The sequence below is a fragment of the Gossypium hirsutum genome, chromosome D11 (assembly GCF_007990345.1).
Source record: "Gossypium hirsutum isolate 1008001.06 chromosome D11, Gossypium_hirsutum_v2.1, whole genome shotgun sequence".
Lineage (NCBI taxonomy): Eukaryota > Viridiplantae > Streptophyta > Magnoliopsida > Malvales > Malvaceae > Gossypium > Gossypium hirsutum.
Window position 1 is genome coordinate 31,099,475 of NC_053447.1, and position 23,853 is coordinate 31,123,327.

The 23,853-nt window shown below is 33.2% G+C and overlaps 1 protein-coding gene across 1 annotated transcript; it reads right to left on the reverse strand.

Moving 5' to 3' along the window:
- Positions 1-4,166: 4,166 nt before the first annotated feature.
- Positions 4,167-4,983, reverse strand: LOC107892625 (protein MAINTENANCE OF MERISTEMS-like). Its single transcript, XM_016817689.2, has 3 exons — positions 4,927-4,983; positions 4,483-4,813; positions 4,167-4,420 (listed from the first exon to the last, which is right to left on the reverse strand). Exons 1-3 carry the CDS (start codon positions 4,981-4,983, stop codon positions 4,167-4,169), a joined length of 642 nt encoding a protein of 213 aa, XP_016673178.2.
- Between the last annotated feature and the right edge of the window lie 18,870 nt (positions 4,984-23,853).

Genomic DNA, 23,853 nt, shown 5'->3' on the forward strand with positions numbered 1-23,853 from the left:
TGTATTATTTTGTGTATTATTTTGAGTATAATTTTTTTTAAGTAATTCAGTTACCGTTCAAGATTTTTTATGAGATTTTGTTTTTTTTATTTGACAGATTAAATATTGAAGATGGATGCTAAGTTTCTTGTATGCGTTTATTTCGATGGAGTCATATTGATAACAAGTGTTGGATGCGTATTTGAATGTCAGCAACAAATAGCAATGAGATTTAATAGAAATGTATCGTTCGATGAAATGAAGGCAAGGATTAATGCAAAAATCCATAGACATTGTGGGAGAAGGATATCAAAAATTTTCTACAAGTTTCCAGTTTCGACAAATCCGGTCAAATTCGTCGAAATGGAACTTGTAGACGACGAAGACTTGGAGACAATGGTCAATCTCTACTGTGGGAATAGGAGTGAGAAGAATGCACCGATTCACTTATTTGCTGAGTTAGTTGGTATGGAGCAAAATGCATCTGATGAAGAAGACGGGGCTGAAGAACCGCGGATGGTGGCTCCAATATCATACGTTGATAATGAATCAACTATGGGTGGGATCGGTATTGACCTGAATAGTACAACCGATGTTGACATGGTTGGTGGTGAAGAAGAAGGTGCCGGCGAAGAAGAAGGTGCCGACGAAGAAGAATGTGGTGGCGATAATTGGGATGAAGAGGTCGATAGTGACGCTGATCCCGATGTGGACGATGTACCTGATGATATTGACGCTGAAGATGTCAACAATGATGAAGGCATTAACGCTTCTTCGGTCTGGGAGCAGATGCGGCGTATTGTGATACACAATAATCCTGAGCCACACACAGCGTATGTATCTGAGTTTCCGGAGTACCCTGAAATAGTTCATTCTCACGGGCTAGCCGTAACATCTGATGATGATGAGTTATTCATAGGCCAGAGATTCAGCTGTAAAGAAGAGTGCGTATATGCCATTAAACGGTACAGCATGAAGATATCGGTGGATTATAAAGTCACCGTCTCTACTCAGACAATATATGTTGGGGAGTGTTGGAAGGCAGCGGAAGGCTGCAATTGGCGGGTACGAGCCGCATTCATTAGAAGTTCTCAGATGTGGGATATACGAAAATTTGTTGGTCCTCATATATGCACATCAACACGTATGACAGAAGATCATGGAAAACTTGATTCGAAAACTATTTGTACGTGTATCATGCCAATGGTGAAGGATATACCGACCATTAGAGTTTCGGTACTCATTGCGAAAATGCAAGCACGATTCCAGTATCGAGTTTCATATCGGAAGGCATGAGTAGCTAAACAGATGGCGATGGAGCAACTGTATGGGGATTACGATTCATCGTATAACGAGCTTCAAGGTTGGATAGCTGCTATGCGGGAGTACGTACCGGGGACTGTGATTGAGTTGCAGACAAGTCCATATTACGGCCCGGATGAGCAGTTACAGCCGGCAAAAAGGATTTTCCATCGGATGTTCTGGACGTTCGATCCATGTGTGCGGGCATTTCCCCACTACAAGCCACTTGTGCAGGTGGATGAGACCTAGTTGTATGGAAAATATACACAGATACTGCTTCTTACAATTGCTCAAGACGGTAACAGAAATGTGCTCCCGATAGCATTTGCTATCGTAGATAAAGAGAACATGGAGTCTCGGGAATTCTTCCTCACAAATCTGCGGAGGTATGTTATTAGGAACGATAACATTTGCATCATCTCCGATAGAGGGAAGAGTTTAATTGCAGCTATTAGGCGTTCCGGTGTGCCATGGAGATCCGTTTACTGCATTCGTCACATTGCGTCAAACTTCCATAAAGAATACAAAAATGCAGACTGGAAGAGACAAGTCGTGGCAATGGGTAAATGATAACCTTATCTTTTCAATCTAAGTTGTAATGTTTGATATTATTGACTTACTAGAACTTATTTTTCGTTAATACGTATGCAGCGTACGAGTTAAAGCCACATATTTTCCGGCAAAGAATGAACCGACTTGAGAGTGACATGGAGGGGCAGACAAACACATCTTTCCGGCAATGGTTGCGCACAATGGAGCCGTGGCAGTGGGCTTAAAGTTTTGACGAGGGCTTTCGTTATGGCCACATGACCACAAACTTAGTCGAGGGGATCAACGCTGTCTTGTTGAAAACACGTCATCTTCTGATTGCATCGGTATTTTCTGCTACTTTCTACAGGTTGGCTACATTGATGCCAAGAATGGGGGGCAGCAAGTCGACCAGATTCAGGCGGGACATGTGTTTATCGAACATGTGAGGGATGCAATGGTCGTAAACCGTCGGTTGGCAAGGTCAATGAACGTGGAAATATATTCACGATGACTGGAAACGTTTCGAGTTACTGAGAACATCAGTCGTCGAACTAGGTTCTACGGAGTTGATCTCCAGAACAGACGGTGCGAATGCAGAAAGTCCGAAACACTTCATTATCCCTGTGCACATGTCGTGGCAGCGTGTGCTAAAGTCAACCTTGATGCTGAACAATATGTCGATAATGTGTACACGCTGGAGCGCACATTGCGTGTCTGGGAGAATGAGTTCCCCGTCCTGCCGGACCTATCTACGTGGGAGGTACCGCCGATCACTTTTGAGCTTCTCCCAGACGCAGGGCTACGGAGGAAAGCAAGGGGTCGTCCGCAGTCAAGCAGAATCAGTAATGAGATGGACATTAGGGAGAAATCTGACGGAAAGCGTTGTGGAATATTTAGGTTAAGTGGTCATAGCCGGAATAAATGCCCTAACTGAAACTTTCATGTCGAACAGTCGTCGGGATCGGGGCGAAATTGAGCTACTGACCCAAAATTTTTATGTATATTGTTATAAAAGGTAATTTTAAGATTATATCGATTTTTTTATTCGGCTTATGCTTACGCTTAAATTGTATCCAAATTGTAACATTACCATTTAAATTGTAACATAAAATTCAGAAGTAAGCAATAACTAAAATACAAATATGGCATTTATGGAAAAAGTGCATTAAACCTAAATTTGATGGTTCGATGGTGTTGTCCGGGGGGTATACCTACGCGGAGGTCAACGCTCACGGCCTGGGCGACGACTAACATCCTCATCGTCCGCAGGTGGGGGCGTGGAAAACGTAGAGGAAAGGTCTTGTTGGTCGTTCGCCGCCGATGAACTTGAACCATCATGAGTCCTATAATGCTGCGGATACGTGTCGGACGGGCCGGGCATGCTGTACTGCGACCGGGGGGATCCAAATAGTTCAAATTCATAGGTGTATTCGCCCTATGTGAAGCTCGGATAATATTCACCGCCCACCGAATCCAGACGATAGCCATGTGAATCCATATTTAACTGTGATTGTTTGGGATCTGGCTGGGGGTCCTACTCGGGCTCTGCCTGTTGCGGAGAATAATATGCCATCGGCTCTGCATCCATCGCGCTCGCTGCATCCGATCCCCAAACTTGCTGCACGTAGGGGGATTACAGTCGATTGTTGCGTCTGATCCCCAAGCTATGGTACTATTGTGCATACTCCAATGATGGTTGCAGGTCGGTAGCCTTAACCATGTGAGGAATTCGGCGCAATCGATCGTTCCATAGTGCGACGTATTTCCGGTGATATATTTCCCAGTCCAATTGAATTCTTCCTCTCTTTGTCAAGCCGTGATCATCCCCCAACTGGCACGGCGGATCCGGGATAGGTTGGATGCACCCAAACTGCCGAAGCACTCGATCGCCGTGATACCACTCGACGAAGTTGAAATTTATTATTAGTGTGTTAGTACACCATATGTGGGAATCAACAAGTGCGGACGATGGTACAACATTCAAAATTTTCGGCCTCCAGTACGGCATCCATATAAACTGCATGAGTAATAACATTGTAACGAGTTAGACCGATAACATGTGAGTAAGATATAGAAATAGAATAGATGTCATTAATAATAGAATAGCAGCTTACCCCTTCTCGGGCATGCTGTTCAATCTTAAGGCGGTATATCGGGACATCACTCGACTTCCCGATGCCTAGACGGGTCGTCCACCTACAAAAATTAGTACAAGGTTTAGGGTTGGTAACATTACCATATATATTATGCGGGACAAATAATGACAATTTGTAATATTTTTATCACCTGAGTGGCAGTGGATACAGATAGGGTTGGTGAGTAACGCGTGCCAAAAACGACATCCGATAAAGCGCTCATGACTGCAGCAATATGAGGCAACCGCCGATGTCTTTAACTTGCGGCTCTGTCGCCCGACAAAGCTCCCGGTACAGCATCGCTAGAATGGCAGAACCCCAGCTGTACGATCTAGCAGTGGAGAAATCAACTAGCAGGGGCAAGTATGACAAATGCACAATGTCGCCGTTTGCATCAAGCATGAGTGCTGCCCCTATCATATGCATAATGTACGCTCGAGCAGCGCACATCAGCTCACCTTCACTGGCGATCGCTGATATCCACATATTTTGGCTTTTAGCCATGTAAATTTTATGCAAGAAAAATAGTTATCACCATCCTCTGGTGACTCTCCTAGGAGTTGATAGCAAACTGCAGCCGGATCGGTGAATGAAAATACTCCCGTTACGGGACTCCCGTCAATTGGGAGCCCAAGCTGCACTGCAACATCCTCCAAGGTCACCGTGCACTCCCCGCACGGAAAATGGAAAGTATGGGTCTCCGGACCCCACCGCTCTACTAGCGCAGATAATAAATCAAACCGCAAGTCGGAGGACCGGATCAATGCTATTGACCCAAATCCAGCTAGCTCCAGGTACGGCATAAATCGTGCATCCAGAGCTATCTTTAAAGCACTAACACGGCCCCTTAATACTCGGAACGAGTCCTGATAGTGTAAAATTACAGAAAAAATATTACGATAACATAATTTATTTGTATATACTGCATATATCTTTTTTAAATAAATAGAACTCCTGATTAACAAATAATAAATCATACCGCGTTATTAGCCGCATCAGATATGTGTCTAATATCGGTTCGTATCAATTGAGCCATTGCGATGCCTGCAAGTTGAAAAAAAAAGTTAGTAAATAAATCTTACTTTGGCCATTTATTCATATTTTTTTCTTCGCATTTTATTACTTTAAAAAATATCATAATTTCTAATTTTATAATTTTACATTATTTCAGTGCATAATGTTTGAAATTTATTACTCTAGTGTGTTATTTAAATTAATTTGGTGTAAAAAAATAACCCTTACCCCTGCCCTTTGCTCGTATTATTTTCTCGATTTTTATTACTTTAAATAAAATTATATTATTCTGGTATTTTATTGTTTTATATTATTTCAGTACATTTTCTTTGAAATATTTTGTATTAATTATTTCTGAATTTTATAAAAGTTAGTAATACACTCTTACTTCTGCCATTTGTTCGTATTTTTCTCTCCGTATTTTATTACTTTAAAAAATATCATAAACTTAGTCTTTTATAATTTTACATTATTTCAGTGCATCATGTTTGAAATTTATTAATTTAGTGTGTTAAGGGGGAATAAAAGAAAATAATAAATAAGCATGGATTAAAAGGTAATTAGCCACATATTTGTGCCGCCTTTTTTTTCCCTCCATCACCCTTTTTTTTTCCTCTATTATTTTGGTAAATAAATAAAAAGTTTATAAAATTTTGGATTTTTTTTTGTAATATTTTGCTAAAAAAGCCACAATAAACCCTTTCCCCTGCCCTTTGGTCGTATTATTATTTTTCCGATTTTTATTACTTCCAATAAGACTATATTATTTTCATATTTTATAATTTTATATTATTTCAGTACATTTTGTTTCACTTATTTGTATAAATTATATTATTGATGTTTTTAAAAAAAGTAATACACTCTTACTTCGACCATTTTTTCGTATTTTTTTATCCGTATTTTTTTTAAAAAAAATATCGTAATTTTTTATTTTATAATTTTACATTATTTCAATTTATTATGTTTGAAATCTATTACATGTGCATTTTTCGCATTTTTTCCGCATTTTATTATTTTCGATAAATATACAATTCCCATTTTTTCTTTTCGTATTTTATGTTTTCTTAAACATACTTCTTTGTCATTTTACTTTTAATGCTATTTTCCTAAAATTTTAATTTCAAATTCCTAAATAAATTTCATAAAAAAAATCCCTAATCAACATACAATGTACATACCATTATTTTTTCTTTCTAAACATATTTCATAAAATATATATGCTAAATAAAATAATAAAATAACTATAATGAAATAACATAAATTTTAAATACACAAATATTACAAAAAAATTAAAATTATAAATAAAATTTCCTTTTTTTTCTTTTTTTTTCCTTCCTTCCCTCTTATTCTTCTTTTTTTTTCTCTTCTCCTTTCCTTTTCTTTCCTTCTTTCTTTCTTTTTTCTTCTCTTCTTCTTCTTTCTTTCTTTTTTTTCTTCTCCTTTCCCTTTCTTTCCTTCTTTTTCTTTCTTCCCTCTCCTTTCTTCCTTTCTTTCTCTCTTTCTTTCTTTCTTTCCCTCTCCTCTGCCCCCCACCACCAACCCCCCTATTATTAACTGGTGCCGCCAATGGTATTGGCACCATTGGTGCCGCAAATGGTTTTGGCACCTTTGGTGCCGTCAATCCCATTGGCGTGACCAGTTAATTATCACATCGATCTGATTTTTTTTGGTTTTTTTTGTTTTTTTGATATATTTTGGTAAATAAATTTTTTTTATATATTTTGGTAAATAAAAAAAAGTTATAATATTTTGGTAAATTTTTATTTTTTTATAATATTCTTGTAAAAAACCCAACATAAATCTATAAAATATAAATTTTGTTGAGACTATAAAATATAAATCATAATAAATTATATTAGACCACATTAAAAAAATATTATATTTATTGCTTCAACATACTTTAGGTAAAAATATTGTTTAAATTCGATTTGAAACTCCACTAAGTCTTTGTAGCAATGCCTCTTCGTGTCTCTTCGTGTTTCATTTGTACATTTATGACTCTACCACAAAATAACGACATCAATAAAATATATAGAAATAACATATACCTTAAGACATTATCTTTGTGCCAACAAGGCAAAAGTATTGCTCCATCTCTAGAAGGACTTGTTCACATCCTTTGTAGACCTAATTTCTTGAACTCTTTTGATTTAAGGATCTCAATCTTGTGTGCTAGGGTGTCATGCTAGCACATTATTAACCAGAGTTGTTTTGCACAAAACAATCTCCCTGTGAGCTCTTTCATCCCTTTTTTCAAAGCGTCAACTATGACTTCAAAAGCATATATATATATATATGTTTTAATAAGCAAGTCCAACCATTGCTTTGAAAGCACCCTATAATTTCACCATTAAGTTCTTCTCCTATAGTCCAATTCTTTGATGTGACCCTCACAATCTTAAAGCTTTCTCAAATAGCTCCTATGGTTATCTTGAGTTTGGTAACTTTGTCTTTCATTATCAACAACATATCCCTCAAAGCACTAACCTTCTTAACCCTCCCACAAGTGTTTTGTAGGATGTCTTAACCCTTTACCAAAGACGCCATCTCAAAAAACTCAACATTTTAACTGAATCACGAGTTCTAATACCAATTGTAATAGGCTTGGATTTTAATCGAGCAAACCATACAACCATAATCAAGGAATTTGTTTTCAAATTGCCTAAGTCAACCTAAACTTTCAAATTGAGAATAAAAAAATCTCTAAGGCACTATAGCTAAAAAGCCAATAAGGCGAAAACAATAATAAAGTAAAGCACTTCTAAACAATGCTCTCAGTGTATTTAATTACTAATTGGCGAGGGATACAAATGAATTCAAATGAGGACTTTATCTATAGTTGAGTACCCTTCAAATCACCCGTACAAATTCAATTATTTCAATAAATAAATTTTAAATCTATCTACAAGCTAGAGTTTTAAGGAATTTAAATTCTTTATTAATCTTTATCCTTAAAATTTAAGTTAACTTATGACACATTTGGTTCGCTGGAATGGTTGTAATGAAATGGTCATTTTGTAAGAATGAAATAGAGTTGTAATAGAATAAAATGAGTACAGTAATTGTTTGGTTGGATGGAATGGAATGGAATAGAATGAATATGGTAAAACTATTCTTGTGTTTGGCTTAAGGAATTAGATTTTGTAACAACACAATAAAAATATTGAAATCACGAATATGCCATTTAATTCTTTTAAAATATTGAAAACATCAAGTAATTATTAAAAAATATATCAAATGTCTAATATATCCTTTGATTGATTTATTTTTTATTTTATAAAAATATAAAAAAAGATGCATTCATGTTTATCATTCCTCTATACATAACAACCGATTAAACCTTGGGAATATTGTTAAAGGAAAATTGATATTTTTTTTGTAAAATTTTTAAAAACTCAAAAATATAAAGAAAATGATACATTCGTGTTTATCATTCCTCTAGATATAACAATCAATTATATCATGAGAATACGAGTTTAGGTTTAAGGTATTAAAGGAAATTTTATATTATTCTCCATTTTCCACTTCTTTGAGACTTGGGTTTTTACTCCATTTTTCAAACTAGATCTAAAGCTTAAAGACTCACATAAGTTTTGATATGAGAACATGGAGCTTTCTAGTAGAATTTATGAAGTATATTGGAATTCTATTAATCAATCAAAAGATTATGACACAAAACAACAAATTAATGCAATTCAACCATAAAATTACATGGAAATCATGTATGTTAGGAATGAACAAGGTAAAGTTTCTTCTAAAAATAAAAAATAGTTTACACAACAGAAAATTTCTGAAGCAAACAATTATGGTTCACCAGATTACAATTTGCCGAAGAGATGAGATCATTGATTGATGAATTAACAGTTGCAGAGTAAGAAGCATGGACTTATCTAGACAAGGTTTGCCTAAAAATAGTGTTGAAAAAAAATCTATTATGTGTTTCAGATATAGTTACAAATAGATCTTTATTCACAATCTCCACCAAGCCTTTCATCTCCAAATGAAAATTCTTTGCCAAAAAAGAAACATCATAAAGTAATAATTGAGGAGATGTGGATGAAAAGCTATTTTCTATTCTTAAAACCTTGGAGCAATCTAATGGGCTAGTATAGAATAATGTAATAAGAAGTTAGATGAAATAGGAACACTAAACATGATTAACCCATTATATATTGTTGCTTGTACTATCTTTGTAAATGTAAATCATATAGAAAACAATGGACTGCGCTTTCACAAAAGCTTGAAGCAGATAGAATTGCTTGGATTCAAATGATAGCGAAAAAAATGGGTTTGTTTTGAAAGTTTAGAATTTATTTTTAATTTCAAGTAGTGTTAAGATACTTAATTTCAACTAATCTGGTATTTTATGGTTTGTTTTAATATTTTATAAATTTACTAGTTTCTCTATTATCTGTATTCTTTTTCGAGAATTTGGTTTTAATGATTAATCCACTGTACAAATAATTTTTGTTGTATTTACTTACACAATGTTAAGTGAAAAGCAACAAAAAGTAGTGAAAGTTGTTGCATTAATTCTTATAAAAAATTCTTAGAAATAAATGAATAATGAAGAGATCATATACTAATTTGTCATTGAATGGTATTGCATACATAAACGAAATTCTTAATGGTAATCCAATGCATTGCCCAAGAATTTTAAGAACGAATAAACAAGTAGTTATACATATGTTTGATAACTTCAAAACTAACTAATGGTTGAAAGATAGTCGTTATGTGAAAGTTGAAGAAAAAATAGCAATTTTTCTCATGACATTAAACAAAAATGTAAGAATTCATGTCATAACAAGAACAATTAATCGTTCAACTCAAACAATACATTTTTTTCTTTCATGATGTATTGAATGTAATACTTCCTTTTTCAAAAGAAACAATTGTGCTGAAATGAGCAACCGAAGTAACAAAAGACCAACATCACCAACGACTGAGAGACATATTTAAGGTGGTAAATCAACCCTTTTACAATAATATATTATTTTTATCATTGTACTAAAATTCTTTCGTTAATTAAAAGTAGAGTGCTACTGGTGCAATTGATGAATATAACAACCCGTTTTTCAGTGGTGTAGGAAATGGTGGTTTTGGAACCCCGTTTTCTAATGTTTGAGTTTATAAATATTAATTAATAATATTTACGAGTCTATTATAGTGTTATATTGATTTTCGGTTCAATAATTTTGTTGAACGGTTAGTAATTAAGGTACAATGACTAAATCGTAAAAACTGTAAAAGTTAATTGCTATAGATTTTTATTTGATAAAGACTTATTTGGTAATTCTCCAAGGGTTTAAGTGGAAATTATCCACTTATTGAAAGTACTAGACGGTGGATGCTTAATTTTTAGTGAAAAATGTGTTAAAAATCATGTTCAATTATTATTCATTAAAACATTAAAACATAAGCAAAAGGCCATCTACATCTTTTTTTCTCTCCTTCCACTGTTTTTCCATTGATGAAAAGTTAAGGAATTTTGGCCAAGCTTTTAACCTTGCATGATCAAGATTTGAATCAACTGGAAGTTAATCGAAGAAAAGAGAAAATTGAGGATTAGTCTCTGACATTGCACTTATTGTTGTTTTGGTCTGGTAAGTTCATATGGTATAGTTATATATGTAAATGTAATGTATGTGTTTGAATTATGAATTTATATTGTGAATGTACTTTGAATTTTATACAAATTGGTACAAAAAGGTGAGAGATGGATTGAATTGTAAAGAATTGATCTGATATGTTAAATGTGTCCGGATGAACGTAAGAAATGATAGGATAAAATTGACATGCCGATAAATTTATCTGCATGTTGTACGGGATAAGTGACAGAGATGATGCAGAGTATATTGATGTATGGGGAATCCACTGATTATGTTGGAATCCTAGATTTGTTGTGGATAACCAAGTTATTTCTCTACAGAGATCCCAATATGGTGGAAGGATGTAATATTTTATGACATATGATGCCTACGGGCTTTGCACTTCAGTGCCCTGGTACGGTGTAATTATTGATCTGACAAGCTATCTGGTGTAGTTTAGTTACCCAAGTATATATATCTGTTCATTATAGTTCATCGGGTTAACTATTAATAAAATAAAAAGAATAACAGAATGATAGTTTGTGTTGCGATTGAAAACGACTATATGTGATTGGAATGATGTAATGATGCATATGTTTGATGATTCTGATAGAATGAAACTGAATTAAATTGTACACCTTGAACTGTTATAAGACTCGTAATTGACAAACTCACCTTATTGTTGTGAAATATGAAAATACGAAAGTTTGTAGTTATCTAATTTGTTATGTTAATTATGAATTGAGCTGAGTTTACTATTTTAAAACCTATGAACTTACTAAGCATTTGAAATACTTACTTTGTTTCGTTTTCTATTTTTGTAGTGGTCATTTTATGGAACACGTTGGTCGGATCACCTCGGAGCTCTCACTATCTAAATTTTGATTAAGTAGTCTTTTAATCATTCTGCACTCGATTATGTAACATGTTTATAAGATTTGTATTGTGTATGTGCTTATTTTGAATGCTCGTGAGTTTGAATCTTGAATGATGCTTGATTTTGGATGTTTACATGTTATGTTTATAAGTGAGTATAATGACATTATGATAAGTAAATTTTGAAGCATATTAATGACCAATTTTGAATGTGGAATGATTGATCTAATGTGATGAGAATGGCATGAATTGCACATGTATAGTGTTATGTTTGAATGCCAATTAAAATATTATGAAATTGTGGATTAAGGAATGGGTGATTTGTAGTATATTAGTATGGTTTGAGTTGATTTTATGCAAGCTGTAGTGTGCCTAAGACACCATTTGTGTTTGATTTTGACTTTAAGCATGAAAGAGAACCAAAACATGATATTTTTTACCTTCTAGTAATAAATATCGATACAATGTATAAAAGTATTGGTACATTACCAAATATCATTATTTAAAAAATGAAATAATGTTAAAATAATATTGATACCTCACCTACCTTTAAATGTAATAGTCAATTTGGGTTAATTTTGCATTTAAGGAGCTTGTTTTGTAGGCAATTTAAGATTTTATTTTACGTTTTCAGTAATTCGGCCTTAGGAATAAACGTTAATAAAATAAATGTATTTTTAACATATTTTGTAGGTGTTGTGACCCAATAGGTTGAAACCGGCCTTAGGTTGTGCTAATTAGTTCAATTGAGTGTATAGGATAAAGATATAAATACCCAATTGATGTAGAAGAAATGGTCGATTGATGCACAAGCTTCTTGGGACATCTTGTAGATATAAAGATGTAGCCGAATCAAACCATGTCGTATCTGACAAAGTAGATAGTAATGTTCCAACTTTCAACCAAAGAGCGAGTTATAGCATCGTTGTTCTGCAAATGCTTGAAAGTAAGGTAAAAATGACTTCTTTAGTATGATGAATCAATAGTTTTTTAAATTTATACAAGCTAATCCTACGACTCCACAAGGTAAAAATGACTTCTTTAGTATGCGTTGGCCTCCGATTAACAAGATCAGAAAATATGGGGCTGTAAAATTTCGAGGAAAGATAGAAGTTAATCCAGCCTGAGCTAAGCACTAATACTTAGAGAGTCTTTGAAAAAATGGCTTCATGATTACTTGAGATGTGCCGTGTCTCTGTTAAAAGATGAAGCTTATCAGTGGTGGTCTACGTTGATAGCAATTGTACCGAGAGACAGAATGGACTGAGACTTTTTTATCTGAATTCTAGAAGAAATACGTCAGTAAATTGTATCTAGAAAAGAAAAAGAGGGAGTTTCTAGAATTGAAGTAGGGAAACTGATCAATGGCTGAGTATGAGCGGAATTTTTCCAGCTTAGTAAATACGTCCGCGAGATCGTACCGACAGAGATTGAGATGTGCACCCATTTTCAATGTTGATTGAACGGGGATATTCGAATGCTAGTTAGAGCTTTAGAATTGAAAGAATTCGTAGTTCTGTGTGAACAAGCTCAAAAGATGGATGATATATGTAACAATAAGAAATAGACCGAAATGAAGCTTTGGGACTCCAGTAAACGAAGCATGTTTAGACCATTTTTAGTTCCTCCACCAGAGAAGTCAAGGAAAGCTTTTAGCTGCTTCACCACTCTATCAGGGTTTTCAAGAAAAAATAAGTAGGGACAGAGTAATTCGAGATTTCAGACATGCCGGTAGACAGTGTTGAGTTAAAAGTGGGGTTTGTTTTAGATGTCACTTTATTGAACATTTCTTGAGAGATTGCCCAAGAAAGTTGGGCATTGCTAACAATCGGACTATTAGACTAATGTCTGCTTCTCAAAGAAGTAGACAGTCGAAACAGAGTAGCAACACTGGAACAACTCAAGGTGGAACCAATGACTTGACTATTAGATCTAAGGCTCAGTCGCTTGCCAGAGCCTATGCTATCAGAGCTCATGAGGAAGCTTCTGCCCTTGATGTTACCATGAGTATATTTTCTTTTATTGATGTTAATATTCACGCATTGATTGGCCCTAGGTCAACACATTCTTATATATGCATGCTAAGAAAATACCAGTGGAATCGACTGAATTTGATGTTAGGGTAACAAATTCATTGGGCCAGTGTGTCGTAGTTAATATGATATATAGAGAGTTCTCGCTGAGAATCTGAAACGGTGAATTTCCTGTTGATTTGATGTTACTTCTTTTTCACGACATTATTCTAAGTATAGATTGGTTGATTCTACGTGATACTATGGTAAATTGTAGATAGAAACAGGTTGTCTTGAGATGCTAAAGTGGTGAGTTGATTACTATTGAGTCTAACGATTTCTACTCAGAAATTGGTCAGAAAAGGCTGTGAAATGTTTCTAGCTTATAGTTTAAATACTCAAATGTCAGAATCAAAGATTGATTAGTTATAGATAGTTAATGAATTCATTGATGTGTTTCCAGAAGAATTGCTTGGGGTTACCACCGGAATGAGACATTGAATTCTCTATTGAGTTAACACTTGGAAAAACCCCAATCTCAATTTCCCCATATAAAATGGCTTCGACTGAGCTAAATGATTTAAAAGCACAGTTGCAAGAGTTGATTGACAAATGATTCATACAACTGAGCGTGTCACCTTGGTTGTGCCAGTTCTGTTTGTGAAAAAGAAAGACGAAACTATGAGGCTATGTATTGATTATAGACAATTAAATAAAGTCACTATAAAGAATAAATACCTGGTGCCTCGTATTGACGATCTGTTCTACTAGTTGAAAGGAGCCGCCATATTTTCAAAGATTGATCTCCGATTAGGTTACTATCAACTACGAGCCAAAGATCTTGATGTACTAAAAACTACTTTCATGACTCATTACGAGCACTACGATTTCCTTGTAATACTGTTTGGTTAGACCAATGTCCCAGCTACATTTATGGATTGGATGAATCGAATATTCCAACTGTATCTGGATAGATTTGTTGTCATGTTTATTGATGACATTTTGATATATTCGAAGAATGAAACTGCAAATGCTCAGTACTTGAGAATCGTATTACAGGCTCCGCGAGAAAACTAGTTATAGGTAAAGTTTAGTAAATGTGAATTTTGGCTCCGAGAGGTTGGATTTCTGGGACATGTAATTTCCGTGGAAGGTATTTAGGTTGATCTGAGTAAAATCTCTGTAATTTTGAATTGGAAGCCTTTGAGGAAGGTTTCAAAAGTACGTAGTTTTCTAAGTTTGGCAGGGTATTACAGACAATTCGTTAAAGGCTTTTCGATGATTGCTTTACCATTGACAAAGCTATTGCAGAAAAATGTTGATTTCATCTGGTTAGAAAAGTGCCAACAGAGTTTCGATTGGTTGAAAGAATTGTTGACAGAAGCTGCAGTTTTGAATCAACCTAAATTTAGGAAAGAATTTATTGTATATAGTAATGCTTCATTGAATGTATTAGGTTGCGTGTTGATGCAGGGCGGTCAAGTAATAGTGTATACCTCCCAATTGTTGAAACTACATGAGAAGAACTATCTGATGCATGATCTGAAATTGGTAGTTGTTATTTTTGCTTTGAAAATCTAGCGACATTATCTATATGGTGAGAAGTGTCACGTCTTTACCGACCATAAAAGTTTGGAATACCTGATGACTAAAAAAGAGTTGAATCTGAGACAGCGTAGATGATTTGAACTGTTAAAAGATTATGATCTGGTTGTTGATTACCACTCGAGTAAAGCTAATGTGGTAGCTGATGTTTTGAGCCGAAATTCTATTCGCATTGAGGGCAATGAATGCTCAATTGACTCTGGGACGTAACATTTCTATTCTAGCCAAGCTGGGGGCTAAACTATTATTCGTACAGAAAATTCAGGAATTACAAAATAATGATTCGAAGTTGCTAGCAAAACGAGAATTGATTGAAAATACATAGACTACGAAGTTCAGTATTAGTGATTATGGCAGTTTGTATTTCCATAACCTGTTGTGCATATCGAAGGATTTCAAGGTAAAGCGAGACATGTTACATGAAGCTCACAACATGACTTGCTCTATACATTCGAGTTACAACAAAATATAAAATAATTTGAAACTAGCATACTGGTGGCTGGGAATGAAATGTGAGATCTTTGAGTTTGTGTCAAAATGTTTAATATGCTAGCAAGTGAAAGTTGAACACTAGGTTCTGTCAGGTTTTACAACAACTTGTTATGATTCCAAAGTGGAAATGAGAGCAAATTACAATGAATTTTGTATCAGGATTACCATTGACACCGAAAAAGAAAGATCCAAGCTGGGTAATTATCGATAGATTGACGAAATTAGCTCACTTTATTCCAATCAGAACAGATTATCCACTTGAGAAGCTAGTTGAGTTGTATGTTGTCGAAATTGTTAAATTGCACGGTGTTCCATTATCCATTATTTCTGATCACGATCCGAGGTTCACCTCTAGATATTAGAGTAAGTTACACGAAGCCCTGGAACTAAATTGAACTTTAGTAAAGCTTTTTGTCCTCAAACAGATAGGCAACCAGAACAGGTAATACAGATCCTGGAATATATGTTACAATGTTGTATTATTGAATTTGAAAGTAGCTGAGAGAAAATTTTTCCCTTACCCGAGTTTGCCTATAATAATAACTTTCAGTTAAGCATTAAAATGGCATCGTGCGAGGATTTTTACAAACATAAGTGCAGAACCCTATTGTATTGGTTTGAATTGAGTGAAAATAAGTTGGCAAGGATTGACCTGATCTGTGAGATTGAAGAAAAAGTCAGAATCATAAGAGACTGTTTGAAAGTCACTTCAGATAATCAGAAATCATATACTGATCTAAAAATAAAAAATATTGAGTTTCAGACTGGTGACAGATTATTTCTAAAGGGCTCGTGCTAGAAAAAAAATATTGCATTCTGGTAGGAAAGGAAAGCTTAGTCCGAGATATATAGGGTTATATGAGATCCTCGAAAGACTTAACCCAATAGCTTATAGATTAGCGTTGCCACCGAAATTAGAAAAGATTCATAATATTTTTCATGTGTTCATGTTACGTTGTTATTGTTTCGATCCCACTCACGTGATTTTTACAAATGAAATAGAGTTGCAACTCGATTTGTTATACAGTGAAGAACAAGTGAAAATTTTAGCTTGGGAAGTGAAAAAATTACGAAATAAATAAGTATCGTTAGTGAAAGTGTTATGGCACCAACACGGTATTGAAGAAGCCATGTGAGAATTGGAAGAATCAATGAAATCACAATACCCAAATTTGTTCTCTGGTAAAAGTTTCGATGACGAAATTTCCTAAGAAGGGATAGTTATAACAACCTGTTTTTCAATGGTGCCAGGAATGGTAGTTTCAGAACCTCATTATCTGATGATTGAGTCCGTAAATGTTATTAATTAATATTTATGAGTGTATTATAGTGTTCTATTGATTTTTAGTTTGGTAATTTTTTTTAAACGGTTAGTAATTAAGGTACAAAGACTACATCGTAAAAATCGTAAAAAATTAATCACTATAGATTTTTATTTGATAAAAGGCTTATTTGATAATTCTCCAAGGGTTTAAGTGGAAATTATCCACTTATTGAAATTAGTGGATGGTGGATGCTTAATTTTTAGTGAAAAACCATGTTAAATTATTATTCATTAAGAATATTAAAACGTAAACAAAAGGTTATCTTCATCTTTTTTCTCTCATTCCACCATTTCTCCATTAATGAAAAGCTAAGGAATTTTGGCCAAGCTTTTAACCTTGCATGATCAAGATTTGAATCAACTGGTAGTTAATCGAGGAAAAAAGAACATTGTGGATTAGTTTCTGATCCTGCATTTGTTGCAGATTACCAAGTTATGTCTCTACGGAGACCCCGGTGTGGTGGAGGGATGTAATGTCTTATAACATATGATGCTTATGGGCTTTGCACTTCGATTCTCTATTGTGGTGTAGTTACCCGAGTATCCGTATTTGTTCATTATAGTTCGTCGAGCTAACTGTTAATAACACAAAAAGAATAATAGAATAATTGTTTGTATTGTGATTAGAAACGACTATATGTAATTGGAATGATGTAATGATGCATATGTTTGATGATTCTGATATAATGACATTGAATTGAATTTGTACAACTTGAAATGTTATAAGACTCGTAATTGACAAACTCACCTTACTGTTGTGAAATGTGAAAACAGGAAAGTCTATAGTTTTCTAATTCATTACGTTAATTGTGAATTGATGTGAGTTTACTATTTTAAAACCTATGAACTTACTAAGCATTCAAAATGTTTACTTTGTTTCATTTTTTTTTATTTTTGTAGTGGTCATTTTACGGAATGTAATGATCGGATCGCCTCGAAGTTCATACTATCCAACTTTTGATTCAGTATTCTTTTAATCGTTTTGGACTTGGTTATGTGGCATGCATATAAGAGTTGTATTGTGTATTTACTTATTTTGAATGTTCATGAGTTTGAACCTTAAATGATGCTTGATTTTGGATGTTTACATGTTATATTTATAAGTGAGCATGATGTCATTATAATAAATAAAATTTAAAGCATATTAATGATCAATTTTGAGTGTGGAATGATTGATCTAATGTGATGAGAATGGTATGGATTGTACATGTATAGTGTTATGTTTAAATCCCAATTAAAATATTATGAAATTGTGAATTAAGGAATGGATAATTTGTCGTATATTTTGTTTATATATCATATTATGCATGGATTTATGGTAGGAATTAGTGTTTCATTGAATTTTGAGCTATGAATTGAATGTGACCTGCTCCGGTAATTGTGGTAGCATCCTGTAGCTCGGGCCCAACGATCGGGCTGGGGGAGAGGTGTTACAATGAAACTTTTATTAATGTTGCTATAAACTAACAAGCAAGTTCTTTATCAAAAAAGAATACGAGGAGAATGTTATCAAAATGTTTTGGCCATATGTGATTCTAAAATGAAGTTTACTTTTTTTGGACTGAATGAGAAGGAATGGCACATTATTCAAGAACATTAACAAAGGCCATGCGTAATCTTGAAAATAAATTTTCATACCTTTAGCGAGGTTTGTATAATTTTTCTATAATTAATTTTGTAATAAATTCATAAAATGATGCTCATTGATTTTTTTTACATATAAATACTATCTTTGTGATGTTGCATACACACATACTCAAGGATTTATGGCGCATTATCGTAATGCCTGATATTGGTTGCCAGATTTTCATCATGTTGCTCCCCCTCATACACGAGAAGAGGTATTCAATCACGCACATGCCAAATTAAGAAATATGATTGGGCAATCTTTCGGAGTTCTAAAAGATTGCTTTCCTATTTTGAAAAGGAAGGTGTCATATACATTTCCAATACAAAGAAACATTGTTATTGCTTATGTAGCTGTGCATAAGTATATCATAAATTTAGCCATTACGATTGTTTTCTTGGAGGATATTGATAATGAAGGCAAAGATAATTCAAAAATGCATCCAAATAATGATGAAGATTCACCACAAATAGGAGGGAGAACACCACATCTTTTATATGCTTATGCATATCAATTAATGTTGATGCATGTATGCTTATTTGATACATTGCTTAAGTGCATGGCATTTATAAAGTTTGGAATTCTTCATTGAATTTCTTATATGCTTATTTGTTATATCTCTTGTTGAAATTCAATGCTCTTGTTAAAGTGTTTGTGCTTAAATTTTTTCAAAGAATAAATTATTAAGGACTTATGTTTTGAAAATGTCTAAATGATTTAGGGGGAGTTTATTTTTCACAATGCAAATTTCTCTTAAATTTTTGTTATATAAAAAGGGAGGAGATTGTTAACTTTGATGTCCCAAGCTTTTGATATAACAACATTTAAGATAAATTTTTATTTATATTTTCTAAGTCATTTGGTGAAAATAATTATTAGAAATTTTGTTAAACATTTTCAAAGCATTCCAAAAACTTGTAAAATTACTCAAAAAAATATTTTAAATGTGTTTTAATTTATCTAAATTTTTTGAGTCAATCCAAAAAGATTTTAAGAGTTTTAAACTCATTTTATACAAGTCTGAAAAGTTAATACTTGGAGGAAACTCTACCGGTAGAAGTAATTCAGAGAGCACTTTAAGCATACCTATAAACTTCTATCGATACTTAGGGGCACTTCTACTGATATAAGTCCACTTCTACCCAAATCTCTTAGGTGCTTATTGTTAAGATTTTTTTATCATTCTCATTTCAATTCTTTAAGAGAGAGAGCTTAACACTTGTAAACACACACCTTTGAGAGGCCTTTATTGTTTACATCTTTTCTTTGTATTGCAAGAGCTACTTAAGGTTTTTGAGGTATAAAACCTTGTCATTTGTAAAGGGTTATAGTTGAGCTTTGTAAAAACTAGAGAGTTTTAGTTAAGCCATAAAAACAAGATAAAAAGTTCTATTTTACCTTTGTGAAAAAAATATAGAGATTGTAAATGTTATACTTTTTTCTTGATATGTATCAATTCAAATATAGTAAATTAGGAAATCATTGGTTGACGTATACTAAGGAAGTGGAAGTATGCAATTGGGAAGTGTCCAAGCTTTTCTTTCATTTCCTCCCTTTAGAAAAATCTGCAAAGATTTTTAAAATATCAGTTCACCCCTCTTTTGGTTTTTTCGGGCCTAACATGGTAAATTATTAAAAATTAATTACTAATATAATTACATTATTATTTTTTCTATAAAAGTAAATCTCAATTTTTGAAAATTATTTATTCTTTAATTTTAATCTTATTAATAAATATTTTATATTATTTTAGATAGTTTTGAATATAAGTTAAATATGATAATTCGAATATCTCATTATTTAAAAAGAGTTATTTATTCAACATTTTAAAAAATTAATAAAAAATAACATGATTATAAAAAAAGTAATTTATTTCAATTTCAATGAAATAAATATTTTTAATAGTTTATAAAATAAATCCTTAGAAAGTGTATATAATATATACCAAACCGAACTTTTGGTTGGATCCGACCCGCAAGAAAAATAAATATAGCAATTAGGTTATAGAGAAAAAAGAGCACTAATTATAGGACGAGGGAAAAAAACTTAATTGTGTAAAGAATCAAATCGAACATTCAATCACCCATCCCCTGCCAGACCAAAGTAGAAAACAGGCTTACAGACACAGTCTACAGCATACAGGGTCAAGTCCATTGATTCAGTCAGTCCATGTGCACCCACCATCTTTGTCCTTTCACAACATGTGAATAAAAAACATCATGTCTTCGGTGCAAGACATATTTCAGCTTCTTCACATGGTGTCCTAGACCTCAGAACCAGATGAAAAATTTTCCCAAATTTCAAGTGTTAGAAACCCTTTCACAAAATCTATGATTCGCTGTCTTATACCCTAATGGTTTAAGAGCGAAACAGATCAGTTGAGGCCAACATGCCTTAAGTTTGAGTCATTTTGCTTTGATTTGGTTCAAACATAGGCTACATTCTGCTTACACTCCCCGTATCTATTTAAAGCATGTTTCCTTTATGCTTTATAGATATGTCCAAAGCATTTACAGAGATGGTAAGTAATCTTTGTGCCATAAAAGCTGCGCGCAATCCTAGACCGGTATCCTTAATTTCATGTAACAACAGTAAACTAATAGAAAGAGGAATATATATAGTAATGTAGCATTTGAGTTGTATTTTGTTTTTTACTTAAAAAAATAAATTAATTAATTTTTGTACATAATTCTGTTAAAAAAATTATTTATTTTTATTTTTAAGTGATGATATAATATTAAAAATGAATATATTTTTTAACAGAATAATTAATTTAATATAAATATTAATTAACCATTTTAAATAAATAAATACAAAAGCAAAATGCAATCATCCTCGTTGATGGTAATTTTATCACATATACAAACATCAACTGCAGGGCTGAAACTATAAGAAAAAGCTTTGGGTTTTGAGTTTGATTTTGGGGCCAGGGACTGCTTTCACCTTAACCTTATCTTTCTGCAGTACTATTATTGGTTGATTCACAAAAGGAAGCATTGACCAAAACCAGAATGGACAAAAAAACCGAAAAAACCAAGGTTCAAATCTGCATTCAAGGATACTTCATCAACACTCAAAGCTGTCTCTCTCATAATTAAATTCTATAACAAATTCAATCACCTTTTATACATCAAGGAACGTAAAACTATCGTCCCAGAACTAAATGTAGAAAGACAACTGCTTGAATTGACATGGAGGTGGAGTCCCAAGGTGTTGAATAGCAAAAACAAAAAAATTGAAATTATTATATCGCGGGAGATGTTGAATTTTATTATTAATTATGGGACGTTTTGTAAATATTTAGTAAGATTTTCTACAATTTATCGACAAGAGGTAAAATGGAGGCAACGTCGCGACGTGAAGACAAATGACGTTGCAATGACATGACGAAACCGCAAATGAACATGACGATGATGCCGTGACGAGCATGCATGGAACATCGTGACAATTTCTTCAAGTTTTGCAGTCACGTTTTAGACTCTAAGCATAATTGTTTCTTTTAATTATACTCTAATCATTCTAGGAATTTTTTAGTATGATTAGAACTTTAATCTAAGCATAGGAGTCATTGTATCCCTATTTTGACACGTCAATCAATAATGACTTTTCTTTGAGAACGACAAGAGGTAGTCACATATGAGTTTTGGTGAGAATTTTATGATAATTATAAAGAGAATTTGTTCTTGAGTTATGACTTTATTTTTTGTGTTTGAATTTGTATGTTTAGTACATTTAGGTTTTTTTTTCATATTATACTCACTTTTGTTTACTTATTTAGTGAAAAGTCGATACTTCCTTTACCCGTATTTTTTTATTCATTTTTTTTTCAATTTTACTATCCCATTGTTTATATAGATCGATCTCAATACTCATCTTATTAATTACAATATTAAGTTGTTGCCACTTACGACCCAGCATTTCAGAACCAAAGCCTTACAGCATTTTTTACCTATATATGTTATGATGGTGTACATAGAAAATATGTATAGATTAAAACAAAAGTTCACGTATATCCCATGATTTCTCTTTCTTTTGTTAAAGGAAACGTTAAAGAAGGATAATAAAAGGGATGGAGGAAGGGACACTGAATCCTAGAGGAGTGAAAGGTTTGCATATGGTAGTGTGTATTCACTGCTCTGCTTGCTCTTATCTTTTTTTAAAATTTTCAAACATATTATACGAAAAACAGCTCCCCAAGTCCCCACCAGTTAAGGTGGTGGGGGCGTAGGTAGGTGCAGCCGCTGCAGGTTTTGTTGTACCAAAATCACATGCTTAAACCTCCCTTTTGCTAATTCTTCTTTGCTTATGATTATTCCTCTTTGGATCTCAAGAATGATCAAAGTTTCTTGATTTACTCCAGTTGTTTCAAGTCATTCATATTTGAATGTGTAGTAAATACGAGTATCAAGCACATAAAACAATAACATAAAATTAAGGTTTAATTCCACTATTAGTCCTTGTATTTTACGAAAGTTGTAAATTTAGTCATTGCATTTTTAATTTGGTCATTTTAACCACTTAAATTTTTAAATTTTACATTTAAGTCATAACTGAATGAAAATTATTAAATTCATTAAGTTTTACTATTTTTAAAATCTAATGTGCCAAACATATTATTATATGTGTAATGTCATGTCAACTTGTTATTTGCATATATTACTCACTAAAAATTTAATTAATGAATTAATGATTGCCATTTGTGTTAAAATTAAAATTCTAAAATTCAAAAAGTATAAAGATTAAAACTAATTAAATTAAAATATATAAATTAAATCCACATCTTTTGTAAAAAAAAACACTTATAGTAGAAATGAACCTAAGATTAATGGTTTAATGTTATAAAGAAGGAATGATAGAGAGACCTTAAACCTTGATTGTTAAAGTGTCAACACAGATTTGAATAGGTCGTAACTGAGTATTCATTTGAAATTATTTTTGTACAAAATTGTGAAACATTTGTGTTGCACAGATAAGGGCATTCCCATAATGGACCCCATTTTTCAAACTTTTCGGTAGTTTGAGTGAGGCAGGGTATTTTGAACCAGAACTTTGGGAAAAAAGACAAGGGAAGGAGTTATTAGATGAATTTAGGGGGTCTATGTTTGGGATTTAATTAAAGGGGTTGCTAAGGTTTATTGATTTCTAATACTTCATTTGCATCCTTAACAGAATCTTTTAAAGCTATAAATTAAGGCGTCAAACACACTCTTTTCACAACTACCACCATTAATCTTACTTAACAAATAATAAACCAACCTGTTCAAATCAATCAATATCTTGGTCACTAATAATAATAAAGCACTAAACAGTATTATGTTTATATATCTGTTAATTAAATATAGGAGTAGTAAACATATTCGAAATACAA

Coding starts and splice junctions, on each gene's coding strand:
- LOC107892625 (XM_016817689.2), bottom strand. CDS start 4,983: ATGGCTCAATTGATACGAACCGATATTAGACACATATCTGATGCGGCT. Junction 4,814..4,926: donor CTGATGCGGCTAATAACGCG/GTATGATTTATT, acceptor TTACACTATCAG/GACTCGTTCCGAGTATTAAG. Junction 4,421..4,482: donor AGGAGAGTCACCAGAGGATG/GTGATAACTATT, acceptor TGTGGATATCAG/CGATCGCCAGTGAAGGTGAG.